Source organism: Zychaea mexicana (genome assembly GCF_025766255.1).
Source record: "Zychaea mexicana strain RSA 1403 chromosome Unknown BDB00scaffold_182, whole genome shotgun sequence".
Lineage (NCBI taxonomy): Eukaryota > Fungi > Mucoromycota > Mucoromycetes > Mucorales > Lichtheimiaceae > Zychaea > Zychaea mexicana.
In genome coordinates this window covers 1-22,441 of record NW_026516845.1, presented here as the reverse complement: position 1 = coordinate 22,441, position 22,441 = coordinate 1, and the positions used below count along the sequence as shown (strand labels likewise).

At 43.1% G+C, this 22,441-nt stretch overlaps 6 protein-coding genes across 6 annotated transcripts; 2 read left to right on the top strand and 4 right to left on the bottom strand.

Moving 5' to 3' along the window:
- Window positions 1-3,639: 3,639 nt before the first annotated feature.
- Window positions 3,640-7,973, bottom strand: BDB00DRAFT_860031 (Fusaric acid resistance protein-like-domain-containing protein). Its single transcript, XM_053125971.1, has 9 exons — window positions 7,454-7,973; window positions 6,067-7,386; window positions 5,361-5,970; window positions 5,144-5,271; window positions 4,937-5,072; window positions 4,829-4,863; window positions 4,712-4,730; window positions 4,214-4,604; window positions 3,640-4,127 (listed from the first exon to the last, which is right to left on the bottom strand). Exons 1-9 carry the CDS (start codon window positions 7,842-7,844, stop codon window positions 3,813-3,815), a joined length of 3,345 nt encoding a protein of 1,114 aa, XP_052972762.1. The 5' UTR covers window positions 7,845-7,973; the 3' UTR covers window positions 3,640-3,812.
- Window positions 7,974-8,324: 351 nt separating this feature from the next.
- Window positions 8,325-10,518, bottom strand: BDB00DRAFT_860028 (Psmc3-prov protein). Its single transcript, XM_053125970.1, has 6 exons — window positions 10,175-10,518; window positions 9,929-10,054; window positions 9,738-9,842; window positions 9,535-9,644; window positions 8,703-9,409; window positions 8,325-8,592 (listed from the first exon to the last, which is right to left on the bottom strand). The coding sequence occupies exons 1-6, from the start codon at window positions 10,301-10,303 to the stop codon at window positions 8,480-8,482; spliced, it is 1,290 nt and encodes a 429-aa protein (XP_052972761.1). The 5' UTR covers window positions 10,304-10,518; the 3' UTR covers window positions 8,325-8,479.
- A 942-nt stretch (window positions 10,519-11,460) lies between these two features.
- BDB00DRAFT_948202 (maintenance of mitochondrial structure and function-domain-containing protein) lies at window positions 11,461-13,094 on the top strand. Its single transcript, XM_053129543.1, has 4 exons — window positions 11,461-12,033; window positions 12,140-12,231; window positions 12,316-12,452; window positions 12,568-13,094. Exons 1-4 carry the CDS (start codon window positions 11,567-11,569, stop codon window positions 12,766-12,768), a joined length of 897 nt encoding a protein of 298 aa, XP_052972760.1. The 5' UTR covers window positions 11,461-11,566; the 3' UTR covers window positions 12,769-13,094.
- Window positions 13,095-13,170: 76 nt separating this feature from the next.
- BDB00DRAFT_934191 (uncharacterized protein) lies at window positions 13,171-14,766 on the top strand (the record flags this gene model as incomplete). Its single annotated transcript, XM_053129145.1, has 3 exons — window positions 13,171-13,460; window positions 13,539-13,730; window positions 13,825-14,766. Exons 1-3 carry the CDS (start codon window positions 13,377-13,379, stop codon window positions 14,764-14,766), a joined length of 1,218 nt encoding a protein of 405 aa, XP_052972759.1. The 5' UTR covers window positions 13,171-13,376.
- A 361-nt stretch (window positions 14,767-15,127) lies between these two features.
- On the bottom strand, window positions 15,128-17,190 carry BDB00DRAFT_776192 (lung seven transmembrane receptor-domain-containing protein; the record flags this gene model as incomplete). The annotated part of the gene is made up of 9 exons (XM_053120264.1): window positions 15,128-15,774; window positions 15,853-15,960; window positions 16,034-16,134; window positions 16,218-16,268; window positions 16,335-16,359; window positions 16,464-16,512; window positions 16,596-16,693; window positions 16,786-16,822; window positions 16,924-17,190. The coding sequence occupies 9 exons, from the start codon at window positions 17,188-17,190 to the stop codon at window positions 15,128-15,130; spliced, it is 1,383 nt and encodes a 460-aa protein (XP_052972758.1).
- Window positions 17,191-21,705: 4,515 nt separating this feature from the next.
- On the bottom strand, window positions 21,706-22,291 carry BDB00DRAFT_879607 (uncharacterized protein; the record flags this gene model as incomplete). Its single annotated transcript, XM_053127893.1, has 2 exons — window positions 21,706-21,723; window positions 21,854-22,291. 2 exons carry the CDS (start codon window positions 22,289-22,291, stop codon window positions 21,706-21,708), a joined length of 456 nt encoding a protein of 151 aa, XP_052972757.1.
- Between the last annotated feature and the right edge of the window lie 150 nt (window positions 22,292-22,441).

Here is a 22,441-nt window from a genome sequence, read left to right as displayed (position 1 = left end):
TCTGTATCAGTAAGTTGGAGCTGTCTTTTGTGCAATAAAAGCACTATCGCAGCCAATAAAATTTAATGGCGGAATTAGGCACTCTGGGGTGTTGTAAATCTGTGTCATAGTCAGATTTGGTTGTCCCTTCTGTCCCTCCATCGCCACCTCTCGAACACGTAGTCGCTTCTGATTAACACACGAACATGATTAAACGTAAAATTGTTTCATGCGAAAACGTAGTCAATTATCCTTCCGAAAACATAGCCATTATATATATCTAGCATAATCTTAGCACATACTTGGAAAACATATAGATATCCCCCTCATCACAAACAATAAACAGTATCTTTCAAGTCGTCTTTTATTTCTATTTCTTCTCTATTTTTCTTTTTATTTGCCACGGTATCAACCGCCAAAAAGAAGACAAAATTTTGTAAAGGACAATTTCCAAGGTAGCAAAATGATGATCATCCTCCAACTAAAGGACATGTTTTTTTATAAACAGATATCACACTTACCTATGCATACATCAACCTTTCTGATCCTACATACGGATGTCTATAGCACTCACATAGAGAGATACATATTTCGTTAGATATCATCTGACCAAAATTTAGATGAGACTTGAAAAAGTCGATACAACAAGTAATAGGTGACATGACGGATTTTAGCAATAAAAGTGGGAAGTCAAGTAAGCAAGGCAAAGACAAAGCTATTTGTTGTGACATTGATCATAGAGTTCTTCATTCTATGTATGATACGGGGGAAAAGTAGGGGAAAGGATGATGTTTGCGGGTATTGTCTAAGTCAATCCTATCTAGACTATCGCATCGCTATTGAATGACTCTTAATTGTTACACTTTAGTGCGTCGTTGGCTGGCCGTAGCTTTCCATCCTCGTCCCGGAACTTTTGCAGTGTTGTTGGCTCGTGGCAGTGCGGGCACACCTTGCTAGACTGAAACTTGTCAGTAATGCATAGATGGCTGATTTCGCGCGTGTCCACTTCTGTTTTAATCTTCTGCTTGCATCTTGTACTTGCGTTGCTGCTGTTACTGTTGCTGATGATGATGATGTCGGCGCCAGCGGTGCCAATCAATTGATCGGTGTACTGTATTGCTGTATCGAATTAAAGATGTGAGTGATAGCCGTTAAATATAGCGGTAACAGCGACAACATGGCCTGAATCAATACGACCCACACCCAGTGGATTGATGTTGTACAGAGCCTCGGGAATGTTCTTTTGGACAGTTGGCTAAACAAAACCCAACCGCAAGCATATTCGCTGCTACTCATAGATGTCATGCGGGTCGTATCGCACATGTCATTTGACCATACTTTAATCTTTTTATCAATGACAATTTCCTCATGTCCCTGCTGATACAAGGCATTTCTGCGACATACAACTGCGATCTTGCGTCTGCAAGTTGCCTGTGGACTCGCGCAACCTCTGCTTCGATATGGCGAATTGCAACTCTTGAAACCTGAACTGCTCTTAATACAGATCAGAGTCTCTTGCTTCCTTCATCTTTGTCCGTCGGCGCGCTTCTTTTCAAAAGATCCATATTTATATAGTACAGTTGTACCCCGGTTTTTGCAACCGAGGGTTTTCCGATTTTTTTTTGCAAAAAGTGAGGATTTGCAAGTAACGGGGTAAACAATTCTGCTTCAAATAGACACTGGATAAGTCATCCTATTAACACTAGCCCATTGTTTATCTGTCAGAGATTATGTACGATACGTTCTGTGGAAACATTCATACAGCTCTAAATGTTACTACTTGCATATATAAGACCGTTCTTTTATTAAGCTGTCTAGTGGTTTGATGATTATTAGCTCTTTTAAGCATGACAAAATCGTTCCACAAGTTCACCTCTAAGCAAGAGGATCGAACCTACGACGAGCACTTGAGCGGGCGGTGGACGAAAGCGCTGATTCGCCTATTCCAGGGCCAACGTCGAAAGAAAAACAGGTTGCAATTGCAGGAGTTTTGAGCTTTTTGGATAATATCGATGACTGCGACTTAAAGAAGTCTTTGCGTAGGATTCAAGAGAGTCTCAGGCAGCAATCATTCTCCCGACAATCATCCCTTGATGACTTCTTCGATGTATGTAGTTGAAAGCTCATTTGAGCAAACATTTTATTTCTATATCTATATGTAGTGTGTTCACTTTTTCTTATATCTTCTTCATTTCTTTTGTTGATTCAACCCAATCAGTGCTATATATGTGTCCCGATTCTACTGGCTCAACTACCAAGTAATAATTTTTATTTCGACAATAAATACATCTTCATATTTACATATTTATCTTGCAGTAACCGTATCATTTTATTCCTCATAATCCGCAACAGATGCTTCTTTCAGTTGATATTGCAAAAATTGAAGCTGTTTTTACCCCGATAACGTGCAAATCGTATAAACTCATTTGCAAGTTGCAAATTTGCGAAGCTACTAAGTTTTTTTTGAATTTTTCAAAAAAAGTTGCAGATATACGAGGAATTGCAAACCCGGGGGTTGCAAAAACCGGGGTACAACTGTAAGGCAGGTAGTTCAAATTGTTAGCCTGCGGATCCTCTGCCCCACCTTGGTCTTGAGCTCTACCAGATCTGTCTGTCTGATCGTTTTTCCCTGCAGCACGTTTTTCCTTGATTGTTTTCCCTCTTCTTGGTTTTCTTTTTGCTTGCGACGCTGGGATTTTTGTTGTCCTTTTTAACGCGCCTTCGATGATCTGTTCTTTTCCTTTCGATTAAGACGCTTCTCCTTTTGCTTAGTACGTCAGCCATACTTACCACTTCCAGTATCACTTCGTCATCACTGGGAAAATTGTCGCTCTTGCACCTTTAAATGACTGTCTCCCTTTTGCTTGTTGTTCGTCTTTTGGTGTATCAGTTGCGATCTTAAAATCCTGCGAGAAAAAGGTGTAGAGAACATACGTTGACATATGTATGAAGTGGTCCTCTCCATGAACGGACAGAAGGGAAGGTAGCCTACATACCGGTTCTGTTGAGCATCGATCAAAGCTACAGCTGCGCTGGTTATACATACGCAAGCGGCACACAGTGGTAGATTGTCAGGGTATCCTTGTCCTTGTCAGCGACATCACCATCACCGTCTTCGTCGAAGTTTTCATCGTCAGATTCTGGCATGTAGTACGACTGTTGGGACCTCGACCAGGTTCTCTCGACTACTGTAAAAGCAAATACATCACGTATTACTGCGCCGCTATTATTGTCTTTATATCTGTATTGTAATACACTGTTCTTCAGCATTATGATAGATACTACCGACTATAATCCTTCTTTGCTCTACGCTTCTCCAAGTATGAAATACTTTCTGGAATCTACAGAAAAAATAGAAAGGGAAACCTAGAAGACTATGTAATCCACACATAATCCTCAGACAAATACAAGCTTTTTCTATTATAGTGGTAGCCAGTATGTAGGACATTTTTATTCAAGTTCTTTTGTTTCTCATACACAACCAATTTGTATATTTATGCCTCATCATGCCACATGATGATTACAACAACGTTTTTATCGATCGGTGACGGTGCTTGCTACAGTATTCTGGAGCGATGCCCGGAGTACTGCATATGATACAGTAACAATAATAATAAATTGCTTAAAGTGGAGCGGTCTTAAACGCTATTCTTTTATTGTCGACTGCCATGATAATTATGAGTAAATTTAGAAGCAACAGGCAATCACACATTATCCATCACATGAAATATGTAATAAATGAATGGATTCGTGTTTATCATATGATATACATACAGGTAAAATAATAGCTTCATTATTGTTTGTCACTACTAGTGAAATGTAACAATTGATAATCAATATTGTTCATTTGGTATAAGCTTTTCATCCAAGTTCTTTGCCCGTTCAGAGTATTTGGCTTCGCCTACAATGAATCGCACCAATTTTGTCAGGTGTTCCAACTCGTCAACTATCTCTGACGAGTTGAAAGCCATGCAGTACCAAGATAAGTTTTGAAATTTAATCCAACGGTCGTCCCCTTCACTGGCATTTCTGCGTCGGTTGATGATACGAATACGTGCTGCTCGCATCGATGGAAGATAGACTGGTAATGGAATTTTGGAAGCCAGTGAGCTTGAGACGGTGTAAAAATGAAGCATCAATGCAGCAATCTAAATCATATTTTAGAAAAAGAACGAATAACGGCACACCCCTCCATACAGCTTCATGCTTCGTCTCATATAGCTAATATACTAACCATGTCCCGTCGATACGTGTAATGTTGCTGATTACAGATATCAAGTTTGACGATCCAAGGCATCTGAAGCAAAGCCACACGTATACTTCCCAGGCTATCGAGGATCGCTTGACAGGAGTCGATCATTTCACGATATATTTCTTTTGGAAACGGCCCTTTCAATCTTGGCTCATGGTCTGTAAGCTCCAAAAGCACCGAGGTTGCATTGATGGATGCTTGTATCTTGTCTTCAATCTTTGTGCATCGGCGCATATCATCTTCAGTGGGTGGAACATCAATGTCGTGGTATAGAAAAGTTCCTACTAAAAAGTTGTAGTATTCGCCTAATCGGTTCGAAATTCCGGATACTGATTTACGAGTGGCATGTCTCGCGATAAATGGCCATACCGCACTATGTATTTATAAAGCATGAAAACCCCATTTCAGCCAAATGCAGGTACATTGTAGCCTCTTTTTTTAAGTTTCAGGCGAAGTTGTATCCATCGTAGTATGACTTACGAGTTCAGGATCATAGCAACTGGTCAATTACATATTTGTATTTTAAAGAAAGTGGATTAATAAGATTTTGTCAGCCTTGCACATTGGATCCGCAGCAGCGAATGAGAACATACATACCAACAATACCGACAATAACAGTGACCATTCGTTTCCTGTTATATATACATATTTCCTTTAATGCTTGATTCTGTGGTCCACCATATATGTCGATAGATATTAACATACCACACGGTAGTATATATACTCTCTCCTGGATTCGGCTGAGCATACCGTGTTAATGCAACGGCGACATAAGTGACCAAAACGACAATGCCAATTTTGTTATATGTACTACCAAGATGGATGTAGAAAAATGGAACCGCTATAATAATAGAGGATGATACATCCGGTGTCAGTAATTTACCAAAGGAGATCAAGTTGGTTCTGCCGTACCCAAAAGAACTGCAAAAACTGCAAGGACATAGGCGCTGCTTTCACCTGTCGCCAGAGCAGCGAGCCCGACCATCGCGCCAATTATAGTGCCAACAACTCTCCACGCACTAGCATGCAATGTGCCCCCGCTACATATCCGTAGTACATGTTCAATACACCAAGTCGAGTGCAGCTCCTATTTAATCATGGTCTAAAGATAATTCTACACAGCACTAACCTTGTAGGATTCATAATTGCAATTACAGTAACAGACGCCCACTGTCCTCGATCTTGGATGAACCACCCGGCAGATTCGGGTACAAACGCCGGTATACATAAAGAAGTAACTGCAACAGCTGTTTTTAGGGCAAATTTTGCTTCGTACTTTGTCAGGTATTGCAAAAAGCACCATATGTTATAACGCATTGCGATGATAAATGGTGGTTTATCATTGGGCCATCGCTGCTCACTAGGCTGTTGTTCTTTAGGAGGAGAATGCTTGTCGTGTTTTTTGCGTTGTTGAACCACGGTTTCTTCGTCGTCGTGTTGCTGTCGAGGCGGGAGAGTCAATTGATTCTCTATATCCATAAGCAGAACGCTGTGCTTTCGGGTGTCAATATTGGCTCTTCTACGAGTGCTGCTTGTGGTGCTCGGTGGTCGAAGGGAACGCTCGCTACTGCTGTCGTTAGTACTACGTGTTCTGGTATTGCGTAGCTGTAATGCTGTTGCAGTGGAGCTTCTACGTGTCTTTGGCCGCTTGGGAGGTTGAAATGTAGCAAGTCTGTATTCATCTTGTAAATCATTTCTGTTGACCGGTTCTTTGTTTTCTGTGTACTGAGCCAGAACAGCTAAAGCAGCGAACGCAGATTTTTGTGTTTCAACAGCATTAACTTTACGCTTTGCAATAGAACAAACTCGTCAGACCAAATCAAATATGTTCTTACCATGGGAATAGCCGCCCTTGTCGCGGGTGCTTTGATGGTTACTCGAGCTGGCCCATTTGCGTAGCCACCGAAGCGTTGGCCGAGGTATATACAAACGCTTTCTTTTGTTGTTGTACCGCGCTTTGATTATGCCCATGTTGCGTGTCATTGTTTCCAGTTCCTTGGAAATCTCCCGAATAGTAAATATAAAGAAGAACACCATAAATAGCTCTTCGTGAATATTCAAGTCGATCGCCTCATCATTCGTACGAGTTCTGTTATGTGCGTACAAGGTCCGTATTTTTTCTTTTTCTGCTGCATCAAAGTGGCGCAGCGACTGTAACATGTCAGCCGCACAAGTACAAAGATCAGTATCATGCCAGTGTCTGTGCTCTTGTCGTCTAGCTTCGTCTTTCTCGTCCGTTGTATTGCTTGCTTCAACACCATCGGCTTTGGAATCCTCGCTCTTCTTTCTCTTCTTGCCACAGCCTGGAAGCGATCCAAATATTGGTTCATCCGTAGTTTGTGTACCAAGCTCGTGACAGATGCTGTCACGAACACACATCAACGCATCAACGCATTTGACAGACAAGGAAGTCAATGGCTCGCGCAGACTTTCAAGATACGTAAACAGTAGATTTTGATCGCTCCTAGAGTGGATTGCTTTCTTTCGTTTTCGGGGTGCTGTCACTGACGGCTGTGGTGATAAAAATTTGGGTATGTTGAGAAAGGCCTTGAGCGAAGATACCGATCGTTGATTTCGTTCTTCAGAATAATCGTCTTCGTCGTCAGCATAATGCTCGTCATTACCCGCGCTTTGTGGTGAAGTACCACTTTTGTGTTTGTAGTGCATGGCTGCTTTTCGTAGACTGGAGGTTGAACGTGATGTTGAATGGTCTGGGAAAGTATTACTCGCATCCTCGTCGTCGGTAGCTCTCATCATTGTCTTCGGTCCCGTCTTTGCTGATCCACCGTCCCCTTGTTGATCGTCACTGCTGCTGTTGTATTGGTTATCATCGTTTTGAAGTGATGCCAAGATGCTGTCAAAGAGCTCGCGCTCACTTTGAAGCGACCGACCCAGAGCACTGAGATGCTTGGTAATACGTTCCAAAGATTTACGGATATCAACAAGCTCTTTTGGTCGAATCCGGGTATATGATACCTCATACTTGGCTTCCTTGTAAGCCGTCCGCACCTTGTTCATATTTTTGCGCATCTTTTCTGCTGTGTCGTCGATAGTTTTGGAAGGGAGCATTTCTACACCAGGATCCAAGAAAAACTGTTTGGTAATCATATCAAGCATGTCTTTGCTACTAGTCATGGTTTCTCGAAGAGCGCGTCCTTGAATATGAATTGTTAGCGCCACTAGAGGCTGCGACTTTTGAGCATAATATGTAAATACAAGTACCTAACCCATCCACGGCTGTTTCTGGCCAGATAAACAAATTCACCACCAACGATATTCCGCATCCGATCAGCAGAGAAATGCCAAATTCTACCGGAAGCTTGTAGGGTATTTCTAAGGCTTGGGTGCCGACTGTAAGTGTAAAGACCTGCACAATCATAAAATGGAGCGAAAAGAAGAAGAATTTTGGATAGATCTGGCGTAGTAACTGGGCACCAAAAATGCCACATAGAAGAAAAATGGCGTTCACCGTCGAGCCGATCGGATGTGTTTGATAGGTTGTCGGATGATGGACGTTATATGCGACTGAAGCTGCAAGGCCTGCCATACCATAAGCGACCGCCAAAATGATCCCCGAAACAGCCATGATGGTCGCGTCGATCTGGGCACCCATACTTCGTCCTGGATGAGAAAATAAGCAGCCTGTGGCTACCAAGAAAGGCGCTCTTCCTAGCGCTTGGGCGACAGGGTGGATCAGGATGAATAACGTGCTGATGAAGTAAGCTGTAGCACATTTTAAAACGCGTCGAACGATACGGCTAGGGAATTTACGATGCAAGTATGCTTGGACACGCTTTCTACGCGACTTGCTTAAATTCTCTTCTGCTGCTCGATCTGGATCCAAGGAGCCTTCCCGCGATGATTGGATCCATTCTTCAAACTGTTGTGGAAATCGAACACGAGCTCGATGGCTGTCGGTATCTCTTGGGGTTGACGACCAGGAAGTTTCTCTGCCGGTGTCGTTGGATATCCTTATATCAAAGTAGCTGGACAACAGACACATACCTATTAATCACTATACGATGATTATACATAAACCCCGGTGAATTGTTGTTATTACCCAGTCCTTGAATCCTCATTGCTCATCAGTTTGATTTGACACTTCTTAGTTTGACGAGTGAAAGAGAAAAGAGAGAAGAAAAGAAAATTTGCCGCGGAACATGGATTTGCTATTTTTTGCGTTATCTACTGCGTTGGTTGAACGAGGTTTCAGATGATGATTTATTGATTTTCATGTAAAGAGGGAGGTTAAGCATAGTATTGTAACGACATTTTCTTCTTTGCCTGTACTTCTTGTATAGCATCCATAAAGTCTTCGTGTGAAATCTCCACAGCGCCTCGTCGCAAGGCCAACATACCACCTACAGACAAAGCAAAGCGTCAAGAAGAGAAAGATTAGCAACATTCCGGTATTTCGACAAACAAACAAATATATAAATAAAGGAGAGGAGAGGAGAGGAGAGAACATTACTTTCTACGCAGACAGCTTTACACTGAGCGCCGTTAAACTCATCGCAGCATCTAGATAATTCTTCAAAGTTGACATCCTTGTTGACGTTCATTTTACGGGAGTGGATCTGGATAATGCGTGCTCGTGCTTCTTCATTTGGCAGGGGGAATTCAATTTTTCGATCCAAACGTCCTGACCGGAGCAATGCGGGATCGAGGATATCGATACGGTTTGTTGCTGCAATCACCTTGATGCGCTCGTCTGATGAGAAACCGTCAAGCTGGTTCAACAGCTCCAACATGGTTCGCTGTACTTCACGATCACCCGATTTTTCACTGTCGAAACGCTTAGTACCGATAGCATCCAATTCGTCGATGAAGATGATTGCTGGTGCCTTTTCCTTGGCCAGGTTGAATGCGTCGCGTACGAGTTTGGCACCGTCACCGATAAACATTTGTACGAGCTGCGGACCGGCAAGCTTGAGATAGGCAGAGTTGGTTTGTGCTGCGCATGCTCTTGCAAGTAACGTTTTGCCAGTACCGGGAGGACCGTACATAAGTACACCCTTGGGAGGTTTGATGCCAATATTCTTGAATCGGTCGGCGTGTGTCATTGGTAAAACGACGGCTTCCACTAATTCTTCAATTTGCTTATCCAGACCACCAATATCGTTGTAATCTTCTGTTGGCTTCTCGTCCACTTCCATTGCTTTTACACGGGAATCGTACCTAGTGGTTTTGCGTGTGATAACAATGAGCATCTTTTATCTTAAAGCAATATCTTTAAATGCCCTCCCCGTACGCTTAACGCTTATCACCATAGCAAATCGCATCAATATGCTTTTTCTGCTTACTCTGGTGGCAATGTGTCCAAAATCAAAAAGCTGTCCTTGTTGACACCAATGATATCACCAGGCTTCAATGTTTCTGGGTCGACTAAACCGATCAGAGGCAAGAAGACAGTCTAGAAAAGAATATGGCGTTCAGTATACGATCATTCTTTCACTTTACCTCTCTAAAGTCATAAGTACACCCCTCCCCTTCATGTAAAACCTACTTGGCGCGTTGACGTTTTGATGACAGCACACTTTCCTTTCCGTCGTGAATCAAGATCCACATTGGCACCTTCCTCCTCATCTTCATCAGGATCTACATCGAGAAGCTATCGCCAATGTATTAGTAAGCTTATATATGTTTAGGGGACATTCGATCCTGATCTGGTACGATTCCACCAGTTTTCATGATTACCTCAACAACGTTACCGACGAGGTAAGGAAGTTGCTTGTTCATCTTGATCTTTTCCTTGTTATCTTTGATTCGTTCTTTCATGGCTGCTTGCTCGTGTTGCAATCGCACAATTTCAGACTTCATCACCTGTTTTGTTGCATTCGTACGAGTGACATGTTAAAAAAACACATTGTAAATATCATAATAACTTTCATATTACGTGTCGTTTTCTATCAGCGATTGGTTCCTCCTTTAAAGACTACTGACCTTGATATCATTTTCCAAAAGTCTGGTTCTGTTGTTTATTTCTTCAGGAACCAGACGGCGAATCTCGAGTTCAATGTCGTCGTCGGCTTCGTCATTTTCCCACAAGGATTTATCTTCAAGCGTTGCCATATTTGCAAAGGAAGAGAAGTTGGGTTAAGCAAGAGTAACGCGAATGCGAGCGGCACTTACGCAACGCTCTTTTGAGTATAAAATCTACGTCATTTACTCGCCTGCTATTGGTTGATTGCCTATTCCCTTCTCGGAAACTCCTTCCGGACAACATGTTGTAGACCAGGTCAAATTGATGGTTGCGAAGGTTTATCTAATTATTTACTGATTACGCGTCCCGTCACAAGGAAGAGTGAGAAAGAGAGTATAGGCTATAAGCTAGCTGAAAAGCAATTGGCTCTATCTCTACTGTTAAGATTTTTATGTTAGCTGGCAGCACACGCAGAAAGAGCTATTACTCCAATAGACGAGTTACACGGTCAGTCTTGATTCAATGATGTGAAATCAAAAGCTTGCTTGAATACAATGATAGCAGCAGCAGGCACTGATATGATATAAAGCTGCCCATATAAGAAGGTGACATGTCGAAAAAAAGAAGTTATAATTTTTGTTGCACATCATCCTGCCATTCTATCTAAGACAGGTCGTGAGAGTACATTGACCATGAGTTGGCATTATCTGTTTACTTTAACCCTCAGCAAAGGCAATGCGGCATATTATTATTATCTCTTGAACCTGCAGCCTCTATCCACCTCTCTTTTAGTGGACCTGCTGTTGCTACTGACACTGCTTAGCATGACCGTTTTAAGCAGAAGGAAATTAGATGGCTGTCTGAGCCCGACTTTCTTATAGTACAGACTAAACTTAGGACACACTCCTATGATTGTCTACATGGTTTTTGTTTGCTAACATCATCATAATACCATTCAACCAAAGTATCAAAAGGCCTGGTAGCCCTCAACTTTCTCTCGAAGCACGTATACTTATGTAGACTATTACTATGATCAGCTTGGAGCATCCTTCTTCGAACAATGTTTGTGATTATCTCTATGTATGGACTATTGGTTCTTTTAATTACATCTGTATCAATGCGCTTTCACAAACTCCATGTAGCTGCTAAATTATTTTGAATAAGAAGCTCAACCAATCACTCTCACTTTGTGCCCATCAAGCGCCTGTTGTTGTTGTTGTTGTCAAAAATGAAGCAGTGTCAGTGCTGCAATAAAACTTTTATTGGGAGAGGCGAAGACGTGTAGTCCAGTTGAATTGGGATGGACCTCTCCGTTACGCAGGCCTGAGTTTGAAAGTCCTTCTTAAAAGATTTTTTTGTTTAAAAAGACGGCTTTTGTCGACTACGATTAACAACCAGCAATTGATACAACAATGGCAACCAACGCACTTCACGTTTCGGTCGGTAATTCTGCGACAGCACCTCATCAACGGCCATTCACTTGCACTGTGAGCCCCGTGGTTCTTTTCGCCGTCTTGGACCATTACTTGCGCCGCGATGACAAGCAAAACAAAGTGATTGGCGCTTTACTCGGTGTACGCAGCCCCGATGGCACCGAAGTCGAGATCAAAAACTCGTTCAGCGTGATTCACACCGAAGAAGATTCGCAGATTGTTTTAGACAAAGAACATTACACCAACATGCACGATTTGCACCAGCGAGTTAACCCTGAAGAAACCATTCTTGGTTGGTACACCACGGGTCCCAACTTGACACCTGCCAGTGCTCCCCTTCATACCATCTTCTCCCAAGACACTGGTCATTTCCGACCCATTCACGTTACTTTTGATACTGAAATGCTTTTGAAGAGCGATGATATGGGCATGCAAGCATACACGAGGTTAGCTTAATAGAGTGATTTGCTATATGTCGCGTATGACATGTATGTGCAGGAACATTTTCAGTTTCCTAAACCAAGTCAATTATTTTTGTACTTCTCATCATAGCGCACCCGTTGGCTTCTCCACCAAGCCTGGTGATTGCATGTACTTGCCCGTACCATGCGAGACCAAGTATGTCGATGCTGAACGGAGTGGATGTAAGTTTTATCTAGATGGACAACAACGGATTTTGATATTTTTGAAACATGGGTTGTTAACCTAGTGTATGTTATGGATTGCAGTGGATATGCTTGCATCGGCAAAGTCATCAGAGAACCGTTCGGCATCACTTTTGTCTGATATGGATCATTTGGAAGTGGCCGTTGGCAAATTGCAAGAAATGTTGCAGAGAATCAGTGAATATGTAGACAGCGTTGTGGTAAGTTCTTATGAAGGCCTTACACGTCAAGACAAGATGGATTGAGCTCCGGATAGTTAGAGTTGGATAGAGAGAATGAGTGACTATACTGACCGTGTGTGTGTTTGTATATTAGGATGGCAAGGAAAAACCCAACAACGCCATTGGTCGATACATCATGGATACTGTTTCCGTGGTCCCCAAGGTCGACAGTGCCTCCTTCGAGAAGATGTTCAACTCTCACCTCCAAGATCTTCTTATGGTCGTCTATCTTGCAAACATGACTCGCACCCAACTCTCTGTCGCCGAACGATTGAACCTGTTTGTGTCCAACTAAACTAATTCTTCTTCTTCTTCTTTGTACGCTTTATCTTGTTTTTTCTCTCCCTCTCTTTCACTCGCACACTCACACTACCTACATATAAAAAAAATACTCTGTTGTTTCATCTTTCTACTGCCTCGCCCACCCCCATCACTTCTCTCTCTTTCGTTGTGTACATACAGAACTTTGCTTGGAGAGTATTTCAGTCCGATAAAGATTTGTGTGAATAGAAACAATCTGGTTATCCGAGGATCATTCGAGTTTCAGAGTGGAGATTTTGTCAAACGGGGATACTGCTGCTATTGTCAATGACATAACTTGTAACGTGTGTAAGCTGCTGGTGTCTCGAGTGTGGTCGACGAGTGGTAAGCGTACGTCAGGATGGTATTAAACGCATATCGGAACAAACAAATCAACGCACATCTTAAAATGAAATGATCTACGGAGGTCTCAGTTTCGCCGAAATCCTGACCTGCCGCTTGGCAGACCACGAGTTGTGAAGTCGTGCCTACACGCAGGAAAAAAAAACTTGCTGCTGCACCCACTCTTCTTCCTTTACTTTTTTCTCAAAAGATCGCGCAGCTTCTTTCCTATTAGTACACATACGAAAATTCAACAAAGCAATGGATTTTGACGGCGAAGGTTTTGGTTCCTTTATGGCGACAACGCCTCGTACATTTCCGCAAGGGGAACTGACCGATGTCAGGGTAAGTACACATTATAAAGAAGAAACGCCATGAGCGTAGAAAGAGCTCGACATTGACATTATATCTCTGCATGTAAAGGGCAAACGTGTGAATGTACGCCAACTCGCTGAAGATTATCTTTTGGTGCTGATAACCCTGAAAAAGATAGAGTGCCCAGTTTGCCCTCAGCTATTAAAGATACTCAATTTGTATGGTTTGGAACCAGACGAAAACAAATATGTCGATCCCTTTACTCACCGGGTCTGGGAAATCGAGCCCGATCGTAAAAAGGTAATACGACAATCGTATTCGGGCCTGATAGATAGATACATAAACAAACAACCCACATATGCCGTCTAACATGATATCACGCATCAACATGCAGTTCTTTCGATTATTGCTTAAACGCGACGCCTACTTCATCGTTTTATGTCCGGGAGATGAGGATCAAGTGGCCCAGATCCAACAACAGACGCCCTTTATGCACTATCCATTCATTGCAGGTGAACAAGCTTTATTACTAGGCCAGAGCTTGAAAATCAGCATGTCAGACTCGGAACTATGGCCAGCAATCCTCGAAGTCGAGCCGGGCACGCTTGCAACGAAACCGATCAGCATTGGACGCGGTCCCGGTCAATATTATCACATGCGCTTGCTGCAGAAGCTGTTTATCGAACGGTGTCGCTTGGAGATGCAAGGTATCGAAGCTATGGCCGAGGCATGGAATCTAATCGATCAGCAGAAACGGAGGATTGTCAAGTGTCGGGAAAAAAAGTTGGCAGGTTACAATTTAAGCCTACTTCCGCAACTTCCACCTCCATCACCGCCCACACCGCCGCCGCAACCTTTACTCAGAAAATCCACAGAGAGGCCACCGTCAGAGAAAGGAGGAGACGATACAGAAGCAGACGGTGCCACAGCTCCTTGTCGACCATTGCATGATGTCCTTCCACCCGAGGTTTTGGATATCGTCTTGTCATTCACCCCAGATACACGCGCTCTTGTCAAAGCTGCTAGAACGTCTCGGATTTTTTATATGACATCATGTAATGTAATCATTGCGCGCTTGCGGGAAAGCATTCAGCGGGTCCAACTTGCATTACCAAAGAAGGATGGACACGCGCTTGCGGACGAGGATGAAACTGTCAGTATGGGGCTGAATCGATGGCATCAAGATCCGGAAGGTATCGGATATCGCGAACTTCAGCGTCGAATGTCCGCTCTGAAGGCAATCGTCGCGGATGTGAGCAAATGGACTCGACACTGGTCACCTCGCAAGATTCGAAGAACGCCACCTCGATCTTTTGGAACACCTGTTGAGATCTAGTCATGTAGCATTTATTATCAAGTTATCATTTCTGTTTTTCTTTTGTACATATAAATATTCAACAGAAATTTATGGTTCTTGAAGTCTGGAAATGCAGATACATATATTTTTTATATGTATGTAAAAAAAAGAGGGAAACTTCAATATTGTACAGATGGATGATTATCTAAATAGCAAAAGTATTCATGGAAAGATTGTGCGGAGGGGTGTGGGGTGTACAGCCTCCTAATTCTGGTTATTCTTGATCTTCACTTTCGTGCGTTTTTGGTAAGATGGGCTCGCTCGTCATCATCCAACCTAGGATCAGAGAATCAGCAATTATGTAGCAAAGTAATCTATGAATATTAGCTTTTCTCCAAACTTACTGGTCATCATCGTCATCATCATCTGTATCATCTTGTCTGTTCAGCAAGGTGTTGCTCTCGTTATTATCACGAGTGTTGGCAGTAGCACGGTGCTCAGTATATGCTGGGGGTGATGAAGAAGATCCATTCTCTTGCTGTTGCTGTTGCTGTTGTTGTTGATGATGATGATGAGATCGATCGGCACTCTTTCGGCCAGAGACGCTCACCAAACGAACCTTGTCGTGATCATCATCACTTAGATCATCATCGCCGACTTCAAAAATGGCAGTCTCATCCTCCATACCACGTCCGTGAGGATGGTTAGATCGGCTACCCAATCCTTCGGAATGCTGAAGTTGATTCTCCAGATCCATAGCCTCTTCCTCATCCTGACTGATCTGCTGAAGTCCATATCGCTGGTTGTTGTTGGTAGGACGCCAAAGCAAGATGATTATGAAAAACACGGCGAAATAAAGCACGTTGAGCAAACCGTCCAGCATGATCCATCGCCACTTCCAGGAATTGGCTGCCCAGTCCACTTCATTTCTTCCGGAGAATCCAAACATGTTTAGGATAAAAATCACGACGACCATGATGACCGAAAAGATTAAAAGACGGTGTACACGCTTATACATGAGAACCTTGACATGCTGCTTGCGCATTTCTAAATTAAAGTGTTGTTTGTGTTAGAATGTATGTAGCAAAGATAAATCGATGCATTACAGAAGAGTTTGTATCGTACCAAGTGTTTGAATAGTAGCAGTAAGTGAGCTGAAAATCCAAACATAAAACGCGGACATGGTTATTGCCAATGGAAAGATGACGAGTAGAACAAGGAATCCAGCCGTTTCTATTTGCAGTGATTCGTTAGTATCAAATCAAGTATATACTTCATGTAACAATCCAATTTAGATGTGACTTACCAGGCGACAACAGCATCACACCGAGGGAATAGACCACACCAAAGAAAAAGTGGGTCAATGCGAGAATGACGCATCGTTTCATGGTCGAACCCAAGCTCGGTCTACAAATCCAGCAATAGTTGTCAGATGATTTCGTTCTAAACCTCAAAAGATACAGAGCGCAATTATGAACTGAAAACCTTACTTCACAACACTATAGCCCATACAGACGACTAACAGCATAAAGAAGGACATACTAGAACCATACATAAAGGGATCAGTTAGGCTTGTGAGATCCGCTTCCTTTAAAGAGTTATTTTACCTGTTTCGTCCTGCGCTCAGTAATGCTACTAGTACCAAGAGACCGTACGCTGGTACAATGGAAAATTATAATTAGCACTAGCTTCCCTTTACATCATACTCTAACAAGACCACCACACTGTTCACTTACAAGCACTTCCAGTTTGATTGTATGCTTCCCAAAAACCCCAGTTCACAGCCTACAGCATAGATCATAGAAGGTTATTTCCCAAACCAAATAAATGAGCAAGTAAATTATCAGTGGTAAGGACAATCCGCATACCATTTCAACGGTCAAGAAGAATATAGTGCCCGAGAGGAAATGCTGAACTGGCAGAATATCCTGCCAATAACGGTACGATTGAACAGCCCAAAAGAGACCTAAAAACATGCATTTAAACAAAAAACAACCTTGCTTTAAACGCACACAATTTACACAGCCTTCCAAGAAAACACTTGCACTTGCTACTTACCGACACAGAGATAAATAAGGGCGAATATACCGTAAAACTATAAAAAGGCAGTTATAAGAGCAATTAAAATACACATACTAATCAGCTTCAAGCCTTTTAAAAAAGGACTCTCTCCTCATAAATGTCAATAATATCTACCAATAGCTTTGGATAATCCGATGCTGGCAAGTTACCGTATGGCATTTTCATCTCAATCCAAGAATCAAAGTAAGCCGCAGTGCCGTTACCCGGATTTGACGGTAGGATAGCAACACAATAGTACCCTGTCTCTTCCACCTTGTAAAGTGCAATCTCGGGATCGGCTGTGTCCGACTTTCTCAAATCGAAAGCGTGTGTAAAAATGGACGATTTGTTTTCTTCATCTTGAGGAACAATAAAGCTGCCACGTTGAGACTGGTCGCACATTTCTTCGGCAATGGCATCCTCGTCGCAAATGTATTGCACCTAAACCATAGTGTTAATATGGATGCTTTATACATAAAAACGAGTGGAAGAATACAAGATCACGACACGTGAGTTTTCCACACTACCTCTCTTGTCATGTTACTGATTGTGCCAATTTTGTCGAAATCTTGCCATTCGTAGATGATAAGGGCAATTTCACCCTGCGAATCAGGTTGCATTGTCACTAAAACACAAGTGAAGACCAGATTAGCATGCTGTTTGTTGTTATTGCGTTTGGTATTAGAAAAAGGTGAGGTGCTTAAACGATAACATCCTCCATTACCTTTGATGAAAGCTTCTTGACCACCTGGAATCGCGTCTTTGCTCCATACACCCGAGCATTGTGTACTAAAATAATCGTCGCTGGTCTTTTTGTACATTTCATAATAAAAAAAAGTTTGTAAGTATTATGCATGAAGTAAATCACGAGTAAGCTCGATCCCGCTATTGAAGAATGCATACCATGTGTCTTTCATCCGCCCGTGTTAGCTGTGCTACAACAACTAGCAATGCTAGCCAAACAGTTGGTATCCGTCGCATATTTGAAAAGAGACAGAGAAAAAAGAGAGACGGCTACGTAAAAGACGTTCTTGGCAACTCTCTGCCTTCGCATTGTACACGGGAAACACGAAACTCAGCTCTATTTTACGTAAATCATGCCCCTGTACTCCCACTCATGCCGCCTGTTCTAGCTGTTCGAGAAATGTTAATGCTATAAGAGCATATCAGGGTAGCGTATTGCTGCTTTCTCATGATTCTTAACCAAGTCTTATCTGCGGTATGATTTAGTGTACGTATTGTAGTAGTGATGATAGCGCTTCACACACAAATTGAACCACCCAGTGCGAGTTCTCTTGTATACTTTTCAGCTGTATTGAAGGAGTAAGTCATTCTTGCTTATTACTCTTTGAAATGTTAAAAACACTATTATTAGCTACATCCACCCATTGTTTAGAGCATATCGGCTACTTGGCAATTGTACACAATTCATAATTTCCTTTCAGAGATTGGCTGGTCTCGTTTCCTGCAGCAAGCTGCTCCTCGAAAAGCATTTATTATAAGAGTTATTTAATCAGCCCATGCTCAGGATAGTTAGAAACACTTCTTCAAGAGAGTAGAAACGAAATCAATAAAATTTATTGTACACAAAGACAGAAGAAGACACGTTTATTTATTGTTGCTTGCAAATGACCGGCTTGTATATGAATCCTTCGTTCCTCAAAGGAGAGGTTGCTCTCCCTTGGTCTCCTCAAGCCTCAGTTCCAAAGGAACCTACACCTCCCAATAACAAATCACTACAAATAGAAGAAGATGGGTGAGAGTAGTTTGTCAAGAGGGGAATTACGTGTATACTTACTTTGTGAGTGCACTGCGGTAAAGAACTTTACGGCATGTAGTGCGCTCACGGATAGGGCTCGCTGCAATAGCGACTCGTGCACTGCGTCACAAAGATCCTAATGAAAGTCGCAAATGTACGCCGAAAACAATAACGAATACTGATTCTGCACGTACACCCACTCGGACCCAAGTAGTAGAAGACAGCCCTCAAATAGAAGAAGATGGGTGAGAGTAGTTTGTCAAGGGGGGAATTACGTGTATACTTACTTTGTGAGTGCACTGCGGTAAAGAACTTTACGGCATGTAGTGCGCTCACGGATAGGGCTCGCTGCAACAGCGACTCGTGCACTGCGCCACAAAGATCCTAAATGAAAGTCGCAAATGTACGCCGAAAACAATAACGAATACTGATTCTGCACGTACATCCACTCGGATCAAGTAGCAGAAGGCAACCCTTCAATAAAGAAGCTGAAAAGGGTATCGTTCAATGAAGTGGAAAAGGTGGAAAAGATCTTTCGACAGTGAGGAAGAAGAAAGAGAAAGGGAAATGCGCAGTCGAGTCCAGTTCTTTTGTAGGCGTCACAGTTTGACCTGTTTGACCATCCGATGTTGCACAAGGATCGCGAACAACGGATGACAATCTCTCAAGGGCCATGCTTCACACCGATAACACCTGCACATTGTAGACGCTCCAGGCTCCATGCACACACTCGTCCCATCTCGCTACTTGGCGATCACGATGAGTTTCGTTCTTTTCTGTTCACTGAAGCTTGCCTCTTATCGGTGTACCATATGCATAAGGGGCAAGAGTCGAGTGGGAACATTTCCGAAAGTGTGTGTAACACCAAAAATCTCTTATGATTTCATGCATGAACGGTGCTTCGGAAAGTTTTTCCAGGGCACCAATTCAATAACATGGAAATCGCTACCAAGTTCACTCCAAGTAAGTTTGACTTCCAAAATCAAAATATGTCACAACGGCCGAGTCAAAGAAAGAAGTGGTAGTGACGGTCAAGGGACACAGCCGCAACAACCAGGATGTCGATGAACAGAAGGAGTAGAAAGAAGAGCCAGGGAGCGACAACCTGTCGATGTGACGTTAAAAGAAATTATAGAGCGCGTCGTCACCTGGCTGCTCTTGTCGGCATGAGTTGCTCCTTACATCCACTACTCGATATATTTAGCGCATGTAATTAGCAAGGATGGCTTTAGCTTTTGTTCTAAGTTTGAAAATAGCAGTCAGGGTATACAGGATGACTGGCAGCAGATATGTAGGCAGTAGCAGGGACGGCAGAGAAAAGGTTGTAACCTGATGCTTTTTGAAGCCTTCGAAAGCCTCGGAAAGCTTTCCAGAGCATTCAAAAATCTCAGAAAGCAAACATGAATTTTCGACGTAAGGCTACCAATGAACGTGCGTCAGACCTCCAACATCTGGTCTTTATCGTGAGCGGTCGAGTACCTGTACTGTACCAGCCAATGACCTTAACAAAGATGTCCTCGCTTTTCGCGCTCCATGAAAACCCTTCTTTGGTAAGGCTTATGAGTTTGCTTTATTGACAACCAATTGCTGTTGCCTGCGGTGTGAGTATTTCTGCTGCGGAGACATTTTGGTATAACGAATGGTATCGTAGCCTTTTTCCGCCTGAGGAATCCCTAAGTGCTAAACAACACTCGGCAAGGATTTTTGGTATCCTAATACCCCCCCTACTACTGAGCGTTAGATTTTGCAGTTGGTGGCATTCCGTACGTAGTAGTGGTATTAAACGCGTCTCCTCGTTCATTTTTTGATTTATCCTGGGCGTCGTAAGATGTAAATTAATGTGGAAAGCACGGCAACAAGCTTTATGCATCTTAGACATGACATTCGGAATGATTTCTCGAGCGATGCATCTACTACTGGCCGCAACGAGCCCAAACCAGCGTGTATACACGATAACCCCTTGTATCCATCGGACACTCTAACCGTCTTTGTCAACAGTGAATGCATTAGTCAACACGTCACAACAGTTGGGAAGCGACGTTAGCGTCTAATAACCACATCCTTTGCCTCAGGTCTCCACCATAATTCTCGTAGGCCTGGTGATTTTTAAGTTTCTCAAACACACACACACACACACACAGTACACGCGTACGTAATAGCAGAAAAACGACGAGGTATCTTTTGATTTTATACAGCGCAATGCTTTTTATTAAACTACATACTGCTACTACTACATACCGCTGCTGCTACCACTGCTACCGCTGTTACTGCCACTGCTGATGCCACTGATACCGCTGCTGCTACTGCTGCCACTGCTGCTGCTGCTGCTACTGCTACTGCTACTGCCACTGCTGCTACTGCCGCTACCACTGCTACTGCCAATGCCACTGCTACCACTGCTGCTACTGCCACTGCTGCTGCTGCTACTGTCACTGCTGCTACTGCCGCTACCACTGCTGCTGCCAATGATGCTACTGTCACTGCTGCCACTGCTACCACTGCTGCTACTGCCACTGCTGCTGCTGCTACTGTCACTGCTGCCACTGCTACCACTGCTGCTACTGCCACTGCTTCTACTGCTACGGGTAGTCCTGGCTGAGACGACAAACTTTTGGACGCGGCCATCCCGATTCATCGTTATGCTCGTCGACACTGTGCACGGGTACTTTTTTGCATTCGAAATCTTGGTCACAATTTTCATGATTTCATGATTCAAAGAAAAGAGAGAGAGAGGAAGAGAGAGGAGCAAAGTAGCAGAAATCATTTCCATGCAGTGCTTTTATATCTTATCTGTTCGCTTGGACAGCTGATCCAAAAAAGGAAAAAAAGAAAATTGACAGCGTCACTTGCCAGCCCAGGTGATGCCATGTTACGCCGACAAGCAGTGTTGGACACGCCGAACTATGGGTCTGTCATCTCCCGAGGCATTCGGAATGCAACCTCACTGACATTCCCCTTTACAATGTGCTCACTTCAGGCTACACGTACACACTAGTCTTGTCTTTCTACATGGCTCTCACGAAGTGTCTCCATGTCGTCCATGATCCCGCTCTCTTGAAAACATTTTGCTACAAAAAGTGCAAGGCTCATTCTTCCTACTTCTTCTTTCGGGGTCGTCCGATGCCACTGCTGTAATTGATGATTGTACCACAGAAGTTCTAGATCGTTTGTTGCCCCTAGTAATATAGCCGACTGTTGCCAATGATGTGTACCACTAGTAGGAATATGTAAATGCGTAATGCGCTGCTTTATTATTATATATAATACGTAAATCAGCTGCATCAAACGTCGCATTCCTTGTCTTACTGAAAGTGCCGCCGCCACCATCAAAGAAAATGCTTTGCGCATCAGCACTGGTAGGGCTGGGTTAAGTCTTGTAATCGCCAGACACAGCGGCGCAGCGAAAATCCATCGGCAAAGATGAGCTGCCAAACGCACGTGAAGTCTCACCATCACCGTTTGCTCGGTTTCCGCTTCGCAGTTTCGTTGACACGGTAGCACCCATTGATGAGCTTGGATAAACGCAGTAATTTGGATATAGAAAATACATTGTTGTTCTTGCTGCACTTGTTGTTTCTTGACTACGACGTGCACTGACGATGGTGTGCCTACCACCGAGTTTACATGTAATTGTTGCTGTTGCTGTTCATGATGTAAGAGAACATTGATCAGGATTATCTGCCGGATTTTTTCCTCATATTTGATATACACATACCCGAGACTGACCAAGATAGTAATCCGCATTAGGTGATGATGAGAGCAAAGCCCTGATTCTGACTCTTCTTCCTTCTGTTACCTCGTGATGATAATGTTAACTAGGTTGGAGAATTGTTGGCGAGATTCCCAGAGATGCTTCATCATTGGTGATAGAGTTCTCTCGTTGGCCGTTTAGCA

Excerpts from the sequence above, each read along its gene's own strand:
- BDB00DRAFT_860031 (XM_053125971.1), bottom strand. The coding sequence starts at position 7,844 with ATGGGTGCCCAGATCGACGCGACCATCATGGCTGTTTCGGGGATCATT. Across the intron at positions 5,073-5,143 it reads AGTTTTTGCAGTTCTTTTGG|CGGTTCCATTTTTCTACATC; the intron begins GTACGGCAGAAC and ends CTATTATTATAG. Across the intron at positions 4,128-4,213 it reads ACACGTATCGACGGGACATG|ATTGCTGCATTGATGCTTCA; the intron begins GTTAGTATATTA and ends AATATGATTTAG.
- BDB00DRAFT_860028 (XM_053125970.1), bottom strand. The coding sequence starts at position 10,303 with ATGGCAACGCTTGAAGATAAATCCTTGTGGGAAAATGACGAAGCCGAC. Across the intron at positions 9,843-9,928 it reads TCGTCGGTAACGTTGTTGAG|CTTCTCGATGTAGATCCTGA; the intron begins GTAATCATGAAA and ends CATTGGCGATAG. Across the intron at positions 9,410-9,534 it reads TTGGACACATTGCCACCAGA|GTACGATTCCCGTGTAAAAG; the intron begins GTAAGCAGAAAA and ends CAAAACCACTAG.
- BDB00DRAFT_948202 (XM_053129543.1), top strand. The coding sequence starts at position 11,567 with ATGGCAACCAACGCACTTCACGTTTCGGTCGGTAATTCTGCGACAGCA. Across the intron at positions 12,034-12,139 it reads GGCATGCAAGCATACACGAG|CGCACCCGTTGGCTTCTCCA; the intron begins GTTAGCTTAATA and ends TTCTCATCATAG. Across the intron at positions 12,453-12,567 it reads AATATGTAGACAGCGTTGTG|GATGGCAAGGAAAAACCCAA; the intron begins GTAAGTTCTTAT and ends TTTGTATATTAG.